The 16,176-nt window shown below is 33.4% G+C and overlaps 1 protein-coding gene across 5 annotated transcripts in view; it reads right to left on the bottom strand.

Annotated features, from left to right (window-relative positions):
- LRBA (LPS responsive beige-like anchor protein) overlaps positions 1-16,176 on the bottom strand; it is an 834,672-nt gene that overhangs the window by 507,021 nt on the left and 311,475 nt on the right. For all 5 annotated transcript variants that reach the window (XM_035022918.1, XM_035022919.1, XM_035022917.1 and 2 more), the window contains 2 exons: positions 15,533-15,666; positions 7,493-7,554 (listed from right to left, as the gene is read on the bottom strand). In XM_035022918.1, the coding sequence (XP_034878809.1) occupies positions 7,493-7,554; positions 15,533-15,666 (196 nt within the window). The remainder of the gene's footprint in view (positions 1-7,492; positions 7,555-15,532; positions 15,667-16,176) is intronic.

Raw genomic sequence — 16,176 nt, 5'->3', positions numbered from 1 at the left:
TCACTATTTGCAGATGGCATGATACTCTACACAGAAAACCCAAAAGACTCCACCAAAACACTGCTAGAACTGATGCACGAATTCCGTAGTCACAGGATACAAAATCAACATACAGAAATCTGTGACATTTCTATACACTAATAATGAAGCAGGAGAAAGAGAAATTAAGGAATCAATCCCATTTACAAATGCACCAAACACAGTAAGATACCTACGAATAAACCTAACCAAAGAGGTGAAAGACCTATACTCTGAAAACTACATACTACTGATGAAAGAAATTGAAAGAGGACACAAAGAAATAGAAAAACATTCCATGCTCATGGATTAGAAGAAGAAATACTGTTAAAATGTCTATACTACCCAAAACAATCTATAGATTTAATGCAATCCCTATTAAAATACCAACAGCATTTTTCACAAACTAGAAAAAACAATACTAAAATATGTGTGGAACCAGAAAAGACCCTGAATAACCAAAGCAACCTTGAAAATTAAAAACAAAGCTGGAGGCATCACAATTCCAGGCTTTAAGTTATATTACAAAGCTGTAGTGATCAAAACAGTATGGTACTGGCACAAAAATAGACACAGATATCAATGAAACAGAATAGAAAACCTAGAGAGGAACCCACAACTATATGTTAATCTTCAACAAAGCAGGAAAGAATAACCAATGGGAAAAAGACAGTCTCTTCAACAAATGGTACTGGGAAAACTGGATAGCAATATGCAAAAAAATGAAACTGGACCGATTTCTTATACCAAACACAAAAATAAATTCAGAATGGATTAAAGACCTAAATGTGAGACCTAAAACCATAAAAATCCTAGAGGAGAACACAAGCAGTAAGTTCTTTCACCTTGACTGTAGCAACTTCTTCCTAGCAACTTCTGTCTCCTGAGGCAAGGGAAACAAAAGCAAAAATAAACTACTGGAACTTCATCAAAAAAAAAATAAAAAGCTTCTACACAGCAAAGGAAACAATCAACAAAACTAAAAGGCAACCTACAAAATGGGAGAAGATATTTGCAAATGACATATCTGATAAAGGGTTAGTATCCAAAATATATAAAGAATTTATACAACTCAACGCTCAAAAAATAATCCAATTAAAAAATGGACAGAAGACATGAATAGACATTTCTCCAAAGAAGACATACAGATGGCCAACAGACACATGAAAAGATGCTTAATATCATTCTTCACCAGGGAAATGCAAATCAAAACTACAGTGAGGTATTACCTCACACTTGTCATAATGGCTAAAATCAACAAAACAAGAAACAACAAGTGTTGGTGAGGATGTGGGTTGGTGAGGATGTGGAGAAAGGGGAACCCTCTTGCGCTGTTAGTGGCAACACAAACTAGTGCAGCCACTCTGGAAAACAGTATGGAGGTTCTCCAAAAAATTAAAGATAGAACTACCATATGATCCTGCAATTGCACTACTAGGTATTTACCCAAAAAATTCAAAAATACTTATTCAAAAGGATACACACACTCCAATGTTTATAGAAGCATTATCTACAATAACCGAATTATGAAGATTCCAAATGTCCATCAACTGATGAATGGATGAAGATGTGGGATGTGTGTGTGTGGTATATATAATGGAATATTATTCCGCCATAAAAAAGAATGAAATCTTGCCATTTGTAACAACGTGGATGGAGCTAGAGAGTATTATACTAAGCAAAATAAGTCAGTCAGAGAAAGACAAATACCATATGATTTCACTCATATGTGGAATTTAAGAAAAAAAAAAAAAAAAACGAGCAAAGGAGAGGGAAGAGAGAGAGAGAGGCAAACCAAGAAACAGAGTCTTAACTATAGAGAACAAACTGACAGGTACCAGTGGGGAGATGTGGGGGATGGGTTAAATAGGTGATAGGGATTAAGGAGTGCACTTGTGATAAGCACCCATGATGTATGAAGTGTTCAATCACTGTACTATACACCTGAAACTAATATTACACTGTATGTTAACTAAGTGGAAGTTAAATAAAAAACTATAAAGTAAATAAATCAAGCTAGCAAAAAAGCAAGCAAGCAAGCTCTATAGAAGAGATAGCATTTGAACTGAACCTGATAGACCCTAAAAACAAAACATTCTAAAACCATAGTCAGTGGCCTAACCACACTGCTGTATAAAAGCTCCAAGCTATAGGATTTCCTTATAGGAAAAAATATGCATTAGGTTAAGAAGACATTTATATTTCCAATAAGCAACTTAATACTCAAAATTCCTATTCTGTGGCTGGCAAAAAGATAATCCTTTGTTTAACTAGCTCAATTATTTCTTTAAAAAAAAAAAAAAACCCACATCACTTTCTTAATACTAGATAGTGAATTTAAATGAAAAAAGTTTACAGTGAGTATCCAAGCACCACAATTAAAAGAAATACCCTGTGTTCCATTTATATTAAATTCTATAATGAGTAAAATTCAGTCACTGTAACAGAAGTCAAATCAGTAGCAACTTGAGAAAACAGGAATGGAGAATGACTGCAAAGAGGTACAGGGAACTTTCCAGACTGAAATGGTTATTACATTGTTGTGTATACGCCAAAATTCATCAAACTGTAAACTTAAAATATGTACATATATACTGTATGTAAACTGTACTTCAACAAGTTGATTTTTTTAAAAAAGGTAAAACTGACTAAGCCAAAGGACAATGAAAAAACAAAGACCCTATTTGTAAATGAACATGACTACAGAATTGGGTTCAGACAAGATAGTTGAAAATAAAAATGAACACTTAATACACACCTAATAATATACAAGAAATATGGGTATATTTCATAATGAAAAAGACCAAAATGCAAAAGCCCAAAATATGTTGACTTATGACCATTGTTACCATTCAATCATTAATTACACAATTATATAAACATTTGGTTGAATAGTAATAATGCTGGATGTTGGAGATACAAACAAAACACAGTGCTTGCCTTCAAGAAACTTATAGTCTGATGGGAGAGAAATAAAAATCACAGGCAACTTAAACAATGAAAGGAATAACAGGCAGTGAGAGCTCTGGATGAATACTAGGGTTAGAGCCTTGGGGCAGAGAGGAGTCAAAGAAAGCTTTCCATTTCCAGAAAGACTGCCATGTAGCTGGAAGCTGGATTATTTACTTATCTATAAATATTCACTAAGCAGCCAGCATGTGCCAGGGACTGTGCTGAGTACCAGGTATACTTTAACAGGCAAAACAGAAAGAGTTGTTACCTTCACAGGGCCTAGAGTACAGAGAGGGAGGCTGACAATAAAAAAGTAACAAGTGCAACAGGTATACCTAAAATTGGTGGTACATTCTATGAGGAGTGCTAAAATGAGGATAAACAAAAAGATACCAACTATAGATATGATGATCTGAGAAGAGGACAATTAAGCTGAGTTCTGAATGATGAGAAGAAGCCAACAATTAGAGTCACTTTAGGGAAAGAAAAAGCATACGCTAAGAGACAAAATTATGATGGCACATTTGGGTAACTTTAAATAGTTCAGCATAGTTTGACAACATATAAACTGAGCGTGAGACTATAAAAAGAAAGTGGTAAGAAATAAGGTCCAAGCAGTAAGTGAGACCTATTAATGAAGGACACTTTTGTGCCATATTATAGAGCTGGTTTGCTTTTCTTCCCCCGCCCCCCACTTTGGTTTGTTTCAATTACCTACTTTACTCAAAATACTCATCACAACTACAAAAAGGAAAAATTCATGAAATAAAAAGTCAAGTGCAGTAACATTAATGTCAGATATTTAGAAGAGATACACTTAAAAAGGAGAAGAAAAATAGATTTAGAAAAAAAATTACAGGACACTGAAGGGAGAAACATTTTACTATAAAGATTCAGGGGGAAAAAAAAAAAAAAACAAGTAGCAAAAATCCAAACATAAAACTGACATAAAAGAATCATAAAAATAGTAACATCTGGTTCTTGTTCTAATTTTTAAATTAATAATTCAGGGGTATAGAAAGACACACCTGAATCTAAAATGACCAAACCTTATCTCATAACCTTCATGTGAAAAAAAAAAAAAATTCCAAAATAGGAACAATTTACATATTTTGATAAAAAAATTTTTAAAGAAAAATCAGACTAACAGTATTTTAAATTAAGTTTTGCTGCTAATTAATTACTCGGACAGGATGCTAGGCCAGACTACATGGTGCTTCTAGTTTTTCTATATACTCTATGCATTTCTGATAAATGGGGAAAGAATAGATGACCTGGCAGAAGGCTCAGACAATAATATGTGATTTACAGGACATGAATGCAGCTACCATAAGATTTATCTGACAGCCCTCTCCGATAGTGGACTGTTGAGTATCCGATGGAATGATTTCTAGTCTAGAAAGTCTACTACTGAGTAGCCATACACATTATTTATTTATTAGATGTTTTGGGTTGAAACCATTTTTAAATGATGCACTTCACAATGCACAGTCATAAATTTAGCTTTAAACCCAAGAAGGGAGGTAGTGTTATTGGAATGTATGTCAGACTGAATTAGGATGAGCAAAGCAACGCTTTTATAAAGTGGCCTTGAATGCAATGTCAATTCTTTCAAAAATGATATTAATGTCAAATGAGCATGATACAAACACTTTACACAATGCTAGAATAATATTACTTGAAATATTTAGCATTTCCTTTAAATTCATATAGATTTCTACAGGGTTTATACACATATACAACAAATACTAGGCACAAATAAGTTACATGCTTGTGAAAAACTAAATCTGAAGTATAAATGAGAGTTTGTTCAATTTTTTTTCTACACATCAGAGAGTACACAGTTTCCTGAAGAATGTATACAATCTTATTTTAAAGAAGTAAAAAAAAATTAAATCAAGCTTTGAAGTTTAAGTAGCTCTTGAATTATTTTACATGGGATTCAATATATGAATAAACCTAATTTAATAAATCTTCAGTATTTAACTTTACTCAAAAATGTAATGCTGAGTATGTAAAGAAAGCTTTTCTACTCTAAATAACAGGATTTTTACCTTAACAATGTTAAAATGTAAATGAGATAAAATATGAAATGGTGTCTAATCAACCTAATAATGAATAGGTGAATATTGAAAAATATAATCTTAGTTGAAGCTTCAAGAAAATATATAGTGATCTGTTTAGTTTTAATGACAGCAAACCAAATGTGATCATTTCCACATTTCTTAAATTTAGGCCCTAATCTTTCTTTTGTAATAAAATGTGGCTAATTTAAACACCTTGTTAAAAAGAATGAAAAAGAAAGTAAGTTCTGAATGGATTCAAAGAAAATAATCAGAACATGGCTGACTGTCATGAAATTAACACCAACTAATTTGTAAAGTTTTAAATCAAATTTGCAGATGTTAAGTTCATAAGCATATCCCATTATTTATGTGATTAAAAAGGAGTTTTTGACCTGATCTTTCGATCTTTGGCATTTAATCCTCTCCATCTCCCCTTAAAAAATTAATTAAAATTTTAGCAATATGCTAGCTTTTCACTTCCCACCCTATCTCAGACTAAAAAAAATTATCAATCAAACTCAAGTCATCCCCACCCAGTATCTGCAAAATGTCGACTTCAAATTCAATTTCATATCTCTTAAGCTTTCATGTAGAAAAAGACAGTTCACTTCTTAACAAAATAAATCACTTTTGTGATTGCCAATCTGACCTCTTTGAATTAGGAAAATTCAAAGTGAAAAATGTAATTATCACCCCGGAACAATCTGTATACATCTGGAGCTAATTCTGGCTTCATTTTTCACATCATTTTTCACATTGTGCTACATCTTACAGAGATGCCATGGAACTTTTGAAGAACTCATAAAAAATGGTAAGGACTTCAAATAACCAATAATGTATTTGATTTTATTCACACAAAAATCTTGAGAATATCTGACTTTTGCAACTTACTCTACTAAGTGATCTTCATATCCTATTTGATTGGATTAGTATTAAACAGCACTTTGACATACATGATAAATAGGTGCATTAAAACATGTCATTCTTCATCTTTTTAGCTTCTAACATTCAGCTATGTAATACACTATCTGAAACCACTTTGATGTATCAAGAATATATTCAATTCTTCTAAACTAGAAAGTGGAACTTTGTTATCAAAATTCACCTATGAAACGATTGTATCAGTATAAACAATTTCATACTCTGTGAAGAAACATCCAAAATGGTAAGCAAATGCTTCTTAAAAGTAAGGGTAATTTTGTATTGGTTTAAGAATGGCATATGGTAATTTAGATCCAAGAAATAAACAAGCAGTTATTTCAAATCAGATTAATTAATGAAAAATTTTCTACATTAAGCTTTTTAAAGGAATGGAGTTTTCTAAAGGAGATGATTAAATTATAAAAACACGATTCTTGCTAAATCTAAGAATAATAAGCTCACTAGAAACATAACTAGTCCTCACAAGTTCATTATAAAAATCCATTAGGTGTAATCTCTAGAAGTAATTGTTCTTATTGCATTTTATTGACAATGCATAGTATTGATTTTTCACACCTTCTATGATTCTTTAATTTGTATTCATGAAATGTCCATCAGCACAGTCTAAATAAATTTGGCAATATAGGTGCTAAAATGAATAAATCGATGCAAAGAAACATTAATTTTGCATTATCCTTATTCGTCAGGCAAGTAAACTACAAGAGTTGTAAATGAAGGTCAAAGGTTTTGAAATGGGTCAGAACCCTTGACCTCTAGACCAATATCCTTCCTATTAAAAAAGGCTATTTTAAAGTTTTAAGTAGGGGAATTTACTACCAGCAAGATATCATTTTTAAAAGACTACAAAGAAAACTCTCAATAAAAACATTCATCTGTTTAATTGCAAAACAGAAAAGAAAAACCATTAAAAGATACATGATTTTTATGTAAGTTTTCTAAAACTCATTAAAGTTTACCACATGAGGTATAAAATTTCTGAACACTGAAAGCAATTTTGCCTTAGGAATTTATTTACTACATCTTATTATGATGGCTGCCATATTTTTGTTGATGTTTTCCCCAATCTACTCTGTATGTCAAAAATAATTAGCAATGACAAGAACTCAAAATTATTTATCACTCATTTTATAACCTCTACACAAAAGGGAAGTAAACCCATTATTCCTAGGGGAGTCAGAGTGGCACTCCACAAGGTACAAAAATAAATCTGTTTCTATAACCTTAATATATGCAGCAAAGAAATTTAGCCACCTCAAGATCATTTGCTCTAGACATTTTTTAATGTGATTCTAAAAACCTGTTTCTCATTCTTCTGCTCCCTCTCAGCACTCACTACAAAATTATCTGCTAGGATCAAAGAAGTAATCCTTTTGCAATACAAATAAAATTATTTTAAAACTGCAAACTTAAACTCTATTATAGCAAAAGTTTCTACTAAAACAATTATAACTTCCTTGTAAAATGAATTCATGCAAGAATTTACTTTTAATCCAACATTTATTCCTGTTACTCACCTGAGAACACAGCAGCATAACCAATTCCACAACCGAACTACTAGACTTCATGCAAACCAGACCTATTTTAAAGAGAATTTAAAAGAAAAATTACAAAAGTAAAAAACAAATATGAGGGATTTGTTATACAACTTTATCCAAATGGTTTTTAAAACAAAATTTAATATCTTGCTAAGAACCAAACCCACACACATTTGATCATATGAGTAAACAAGGTACTGCGTAATTACTTTAAACTTGGTATCAAAACTACCGCAATTTTATTTGTAAACTATTTCATTTCAGTATTCAATCTACCAAAACATTAGAACTCCATATATAATGACATTTCACAATACTTAAAAATGTGCACAACATATGCCATATTGATCAATATCATCTACATTTTGTTTTGGAGAGAGTTGATTGTTATACATGCAGAGAAGGGAAATGGCTCCCTGACCTTTGCTTTCTCCACCACACTCTCTCCCTTCAACCCTCTAGCTATCAATCAAGTTTCCATTTTGTTTCATGGCAGCAGACATCCCAAACACTCTTATTAGTACCTTGACCTGTGACCTCACACTAAACCTTAACAGAAGTGCAAGCGTTCTGTTATATATTCTTGATTTCTTATAAATAAATTCATTTACATTTTCTCTTCTGTTTCATTTGCGTTCACCAAAAATATCTCGGGAAGGAACTTCTAAACAATTAATACATATCTAAAGACTTCCTAAATGTTACCAACAAAATCTATAAAAGTTCATTCAAAGAACACTTCATAACCAGTATGTTAAAAAAGCAATGCCCATAATTAAAAGCACTAAATTACATTACTAATAATCAGAAAAATTGTAATTTTTCATTCTATATTTTTCTAAGCAAACACAAGTTTAGAATCCAGGTGTAACAACTAAAATAATTCCTGGTGGCCCCTGATATGCGCTACACAATTACCTTCTTTCTTTATTCCCATGAAAGCTCTTGCAGGCATCCCATCCCTTCCTAATCTTTCTTTTATGTTCTCGCTCTGTAGTTCTTTTTCCTTATCTCTTTTAGTCATGGGGCCTCATACCTACTGATGGCACACACTGCCATTCTGTAGCCTTAAAAACAGCATTCACGTTAAATAGGTTGCTCCCCCCGCTTCACTTTTGAGAAAAGAACCATGTTTCTCAATGTCTGAAAAAATGTGTAACATAGAAATAATGATAATAGTGTCAGCACCAGCATAAAAATTAGCTACAGAGTATATACATGTTGCATTAAGAAAGCAGGTCATTAACTTAAATTATGGTTTCTATAGAGCTGAAATGGGCATAGCTCTGAAGGCTACTACCAAGGCCAAAAGGAAGGGCATAGCAATAGTCCATCTCATTGCTGGTGTAGCCCTCTGCTGGTCTGAAACTTTGTCACTTTACATAAAACGTAAACAACCAGGAAGTTCCATATACTTCAACTTCCAAAAAGTAAACTCATATCTTTCTTCATGTAGGCCATTATTCCTAACTGCTCTATTCTAAAGAAACCAGAATTCCTACCAACTTTCCTTTAATGGCAAAACATTTGGGCTCTGACCTTGCTCAGCCTTTTTTATCCACTCAGAAAAAGACCAATAATGATAAAAAAGGCCTTGGGCCATCCAAAGTTAGAACTCAATGATCAATGAGTTGAGTGTTCAATGATGATAAAATAAGTAACATTTCATAGTTTGATTAGAACAATTTATGTGTTTTTTGGAATGGGGTTTTGTAGATTTGTGAAGGATGGGGAGGAGGGCCAAGGCGGATGGTATATTAAATTTTAAAAGAGAAAGGGCTTTAGAGGACAAAAAAGACCTTATATTAGATCTCTAATAATAAGCTCCCTGTCTAAAGGGCATTAATACTGTAAACAAAAACATATAACCTTGGGCCCCAACAAATAAGAAATATCACCAAGAAAGGACTTGGTATCAGGCTGCACAACTTAATCATCTCTCTTTCTTTCTCTCTCTCTCTCTCGCCCTTGGGTGACATATGAAAAAGGAAGAAATGAATTATAAACCAATAAATCTGTCTTCAGACTCCAAGAATTATCCAAAGGAAGGCCTTAAACAATAGTGAAGTTCTAAGTTGCTGCAGAAGTATTTTCATTTATACACACACACATCCTGTTATTGCTCCAGTTAGCAGAAAGCGAACAAGGTACTGTAGCCTCAGAGATCTGTAGGCTCCTAATCCAACTTCCCTAAAAGACTCTCAGAACAATGGTAAGGTTCATTTTGCTTGGTTTTATTTTTGGTTCGTTTTTCAAAGATATGCAATTTTAATCTCTTCAAAAAAGACAAACTCAGGATACCAAAGCCAAGAGTTTTATACTCTTCTGGAGTTTCATAACCAAAGATGACTATAATTTCTTCACCCAAGACTATTTACCCCACCTCCATTATCAATGCTTTTCCTTATTGCTAAATTCAGAAATATTAAATGTCTTACCAGATATTAAGCTGGCAACATAATATCTGAACCCATTGATCTGTCTAAACTTTCAAGTAGACAATGAAAAACAGTCATGACCATTTACCATATGTAAGAAGTCTTTTTAAAAATACATATTTTAAGTCAACTTAGTTTATATAAAAAGAGATGATTACAAACATTATTAGAAGTTTTAATAATAATTTAAGCAAAATGAACTCAAATTCTTATTCTGTATTTTTCTGGTTTTAAAGGTATTTGTATAGGGTGCCTTCATGGCTCAGTGGTTAAGCGGCTGCCTTCAGCTCAGGTCATGATCCCAGGGTCCTGGGATTGAGTCCCACATGGGGCTCCCTGCTCAGCAGGGAGTCTGCTTCTCTCTCTGCCCCTCCCTACTCCCGTTCATGCACACACGCTCTCTCTCTCCACCTCCCACAAAAATAAATAAAATCTTTTTTTTTTTTTTTTAAGATTTTATTTATTTTTTGAGAGAGAGACAGTGAGGGAGGGAACACAAGGAAGGGGAGAAGCAGGCTTCTCGAGCCTGATGCGGGGCTCAATCCCAGGACCCCGGGATCATGACCTGAGCCGAAGGCAGACGCTCAACGACTGAGCCACCCAGGCGCCCCAAAAATAAATAAAATCTTAAAAAAAAAAAAAAAAGTAAAGATATTTGTATATATCCTATATGAGCAATGCCCTTTGAATACAACTAACTACTCCTCACCAATCTATAAACATGATATCCACCTTGTAAATACTAATTCCAAATTTCAAATAAACCTCTAATAGGTTCCAGCTTATCATTAATTCTGGTCCTTTTTCTTGAACTTACATCATCAAATGCAGTACTTTGGAAAAACTGAATCATTCAAAAACTTTGTTGAAGACCGCCACCTTCTTTGATCCAGAATTATATTTTCTTCTTTAGACTTTCAAACACCATTTAGAATGATCAATCCACTGATTTTTTTCATTTCTACATGAGCTTTTCCTTCCAATCATTTTCATGTAATACACCTGCCTTTTTTATTCACTTAGAAACTGTGCCAAGTAAATTGTGGTGTGGAACTATCAAAACCATGGAAGAACACTGTCACGCACCTTTTTAGCAAAATAAGATGTTCCATGGTCTTGTCAGAAAACATTGCATAAATTTTGTACAAAGAAGTCCTTTCTATTGAATGACATACTAAGAAAACCAATTTCCTTTTTGTCCACAGAAATATACTATGCACTAATGAATTCTTGAGTTTGATAAAAATTTCTGAGTGCTGCTCACTCTGTCTTTTTAAATTCATCCTCAGATGGTCTAATAATTATAAAATGTCTTCTTCTATCAATTTTTTCACCTGATCATTAAGGGCAGAAAATGAATGATTCTGAATTCTTAAATTCAGTGAAAGCTGAAAATAAGACCACAAAATGGTGTCCACAAATTTCTTTTACATCGATTACACCAGTATTTCTCAATCTTTTTTTTTTTTATTATTGCTCCCCACTAGGAAGCTATTTCAGACCATTTTTTTCTTAATTGCACCCCCATGAAATTTTAATACTAAAGATATACTATATAGATGTACTGTGGCCCATTGGAGGGTCAAAAACCATATGATACCTAAAATATTTTTGCCCTCCCCAAATACCAGTTTTTGTTCCCACTGAGAAAACAAATTTCTATCTTCTTAAAATATGATCCAGTACTTTGGGAAATGCAGTAAACAGAGGGTGAGCCAAAAGTGAGGATTTATTTTCTAGGGGTAATTCCAGTATTCTTGTCTTCTCATTATTTTATAGTCCTTACTATAGTAGGAATAACTGATGAATAATGGCAAAATAGTAAAATGTTTTAAGGTATAGGAAAATTAAGATCACAAAGACCCCATAATAAATCCTAGATTTATAAAAACATGTCCAATGAACTTACATATGGTATGGTAAGATAGAATAAATTTTATTTTTTAAGTAATTTTCTGTTTTTGAAAGACCTCTTTAAAAAAACAAAATTAGGGGCACCTGGGTGGCTTGGTCAGTTACGTGGCTACCTTCGGCTCAGGTCATGATCTTAGGATCCTGGGATCAAGCCCCAAGTCGGGCTCCCTGCTTAGCAGAGAGTTTGTTTCTCCCCCTCTCTCTGCCCCTCTCCTTGCTTGTGCTCTCTCTCTCTCTCTCAAATAAATAAATAAAATCTTTAAAAAAAAAGTCATAAAATATCAATCCCTACAAAAGGTTGAAAAAGAGGGTTAATATCACTAAAGTTAAGACAATCAGAAAATATATGGTTCTAGGCAAGATGTAATAGGAAGTGTTACCTCTAAACTTTTAAATCTAATCGCAAGCCATCAGAAAATATATGGGACAGAGAAACCATTAAAACCATCAGAAAACAATGGCCACAGAGTGCCAAAATATGTAACATTCTACAGAACAACCAACCAGATTTCTTCAACAAGCCAATAGCATGAAAACAGAGGGAAAAAAACAGAGAAACTATTTGATATTAATAGTATAACCAAATGCAGCAAATTGATTTTGTATATTAATTAGAAGAAGATGATTTATAAAAAGACATCTAAATAAAGATGAATATGAACTGAGTATTATATGACATAGAATTATTATCAATATTAGGTGTAATCACCGCAGTTATGATTGTGTAAGAAAATATCCTTTTTACATGGATTATTAATTATTTAAGGGTAAAACGACATAATGTCTAGAACTGGGTTTTTTTTGTTTTTTGTTTTTTTAGAGATTTTATTTATTTATTTGACAGAGAGAGACACAGCGAGAAAGGGAACACAAGCAGGGGGAGTGGGAGAGGGAGAAGCAGGCTCCCCGCAGAGCAGGGAGCCCAATGCGGGACTCGATCCCAGGACCCTGGGATCATGACCTGAGCTGAAGGCAGTCGCTTAACCAACTGAGCCACCCAGGCGCCCCACCTTTTTACATGGATTATTAATTATTTAAGGGTAAAACGACATAATGTCTAGAACTGTTTTAAGTACTAAAGCAAAATAAAGGGAGGTAGATAATAACAATTATAGCAAAACAAAGATGGTTTGGGAGTTGGTAATAAGTTCATGGTTATTTCATTTTCTACTCCGTAAATATTTAACATTTAAAATATTTTAAATTAAAAAAATCATTTAAGATGAACCATGAGAGACTATGGACCCAGGGAAACAAACTGAGGTTTCAGAGGGGAGGGGGGATGGGGGGACGGGGTAACCGGGTGATGGGCATTAAGGAGGGCACGTGTTGTGATGAGCACTGGGTGTTATACACAACTAATGAATCATTGAACACTACTATAGTACTATAGTACTATACAGTGGTTAACTGAACATAATAAAAAAAGTTAAAATTTAAAAAAATGTAGAAGTAATAAACTTCTCAAGTGTCTGGTCATACAACTAGTGACTGACAAAGGCAGGATTAAAACCAAGGTCTCCTGTCTTTGAGACTAGTGCTTTTTGTACAGTACCATGCTGCTAACACTTCTACTCAAACTTTTTTTACAATGCACAAAAACCACCACCCAAAACATTTTTCACAACTTAAAATACACACATAAGATGCATAAAACTTCTAGATTTCTTTTGCCAACGTTATGAACACAGTCCAATGAGTAGGACTGCTCAGGTTTATAGGTAAGCAAGAGTGCATCATATTCCTTGTTATCAGTTTAGCAGAACTTACTAAGAAACTGATTCTAAATTAAATTTTGTTCAGAGATCTAGAATTGGCAAGTTTAGTACTTCTGAGTATCTTGTTGGATCTATTATAAAATTCAAAGACCAACTAAAAAGCAACAATGTCTTGCTACACCAAAAAGCTGTAATTAATAATTCATTTTACAATAATGAAATATAGCTCATAAGTCGTCACACCACTTTAAAAAATAAACATTTAACATGTGAAGTATAAGCTAGTCCTTCAATTTTTCAATTAATTATCTTTCAAATTTTATTACTTCATTAGATCAAATAGTCCATGAATGGCTGAATAAATTATATCCTTCAGCAGATAAAGTAAATTTCTACCCCAAATTAATTAAATATTTCTAAAACCTGAACTTTTTCAAATAAATTCAATGCTACTTTTTTCCCCCTGTGGAAATGAGATCACTCATCACCAAATCCATATACATGTATAGCACAGATGTTAATGAAATTCCTATTTCAGCTAAAGCTTATTCTTACAAAGTGTTAATATCCCTCAATTAATGCTAAGATAAAAGAGTATCTTAAACTATTAAACTACCTCTACCTTACATTTCCATATTCTTATTTGTACAAAAAGAGTGGTTTTTTGGGGCGCCTGAGTGGCTCAGTTGTCAAGCATCTGCCTTCGGCTCGGGTCATGATCGCAGGGTCCTGGGATCGAGCCCCGCATCGGGCTCCCTGCTTCGCGGGAAACATGCTTCTCCCTCTCCCACTCCCCCTGCTTGTGTTCCCTCTCCCGCTGTCTCTCTCTCTCTGTCAAATAAATGAATAAAATCTTTAAAAGAAAAAAAAAAGGTGGTTTCTTACAAGTTTTAAGAAATTCCTCAAGAGATCATCTTACTCAACAAAAATTTATAACTAAAGCTGTAAATTGATACTTTAAGACACCAGAGTCAGAAAATTACATTTTCCCATGATTTTTCAGCTTTAGGAGAATCAAAGTGTTTTATCGTAAACTATCAACCAAGGACAAAGACAAGCCAGATTTAGCAAACTTCTAGTCCAAACACTTCTAAATAAAAAAATCAATCCTATATTATTACTGATGAAAGTCCTCTAGCTTATCCTTAACTAATTCTAGTTATAAGGATGAAGATTGGTATTTTGAAGTCAGTCTATTAAGCTCTTAATGAGAATTGTTTGAAAAGCTATTCTCTTTTGAACTGATATCTGCTGTCAGAGATAGCACTTGGCTGTGTCACCCATTCTAATATTAGAAGATATTCACTACATGCCAAATGCCCCATATTAAAAAAAAAAAAACCAAATACTTCTCATTCATTCCATAAACAGAATGGTTTCCAATCCACTCAACAACCAACTTTGCATGCTATCTAGTTTGACACCATCTCAAAGTATACTACCTATAAATGATCCAAGAATCTATGTATAAGTAAGATAGAGTACTACTGTTACTTCTACTCATTTATAAAACAGAATTCTACTAATAAAGACTAATAACACATTCCTCATTTCCTAATATGTGGCAATACACTATTGTGTATATGGACCTTAAGTTCAAGTAAAATCCCAGGTAAATGCCCACTAATTACTACAATACTAATTTTTCCAACTCTCCATTCTCATAGTTTGTTTTAATGCTTTAAAAAAAGAAGTCTAAGTCGTAGTTCTTTGGTTCAGTACATACTTTTCTGCTTCACCCAAACCACTGATTAAAAAATCCAAATCAGATTAGAATATTAGATGAGACATATTTTTCAGAATACAGACTCCATAAGAAATCTTATCAAAGGCTGAAAATACTTGAACAATGAAACTCCATGCATCTCATATTATCCATTTAACCTTGAAAGTTAAATATAAATTTAAATATATATTTATGTAAAGTGACATACAGAAAAATCACGTACTTGTTCCTTCTATAAGCAGTTCTTGTCCATGACTACCCAGAAGTGTCCGAGAAAGAAAAGGTGCAAAATCCACAAAAATCTCTCGCAGAAGAGGAGCTGCCTTTTCCAAAGCATGTTCAAGCTTCTCTGTAATACTAATGGAAAGATGCTATATGAACTATTCATTAGAATTTACAATTTTTAGTTTTTAAAATGAGTTTCCACAGAAATGTAAAATTCATGAGAAATTAAAAATTACATAAAGACTCATTATTGCTATACATATCATTCCTTCTGCTGGAATACCCTTTATTATTAAGTTCTATACTACCACCCCCAGCCCTGACAAACAATCTGATAAACAACCGCTCTAAGCATCAGCTCTTACTGGAAATCTTAATGGGTCAGTTAAGAGCACTTGATTTTAACACCATTATAACCTAAAAAAACTCTACCAAATCCTTATCAAATTTGTCTGTTCATGGGGCACCTGAGTGGCTCAGTCGGTTTAAGCATCAGCCTTCGGCTCAGGTCATGCATGATCTCAGGGTCCTGGGACAGAGCCCTACATTGGGCTCCTTGCTTTAAGTGGACTCTGCTTCTCCCTCTCCCTCTGCCCCTCCCCCAACTCGTACACACACTCTCTCTCAAATAAAGTCTTTAAG

This window comes from Mirounga leonina, unplaced genomic scaffold (genome assembly GCF_011800145.1).
Source record: "Mirounga leonina isolate KUSES-001 unplaced genomic scaffold, KU_Mleo_1.0 Mir_176, whole genome shotgun sequence".
Taxonomy (NCBI): Eukaryota; Metazoa; Chordata; class Mammalia; order Carnivora; family Phocidae; genus Mirounga; species Mirounga leonina.
The sequence above is the reverse complement of the archived record's forward strand: the minus strand, read 5'-3'. Positions and strand labels throughout refer to the sequence as shown.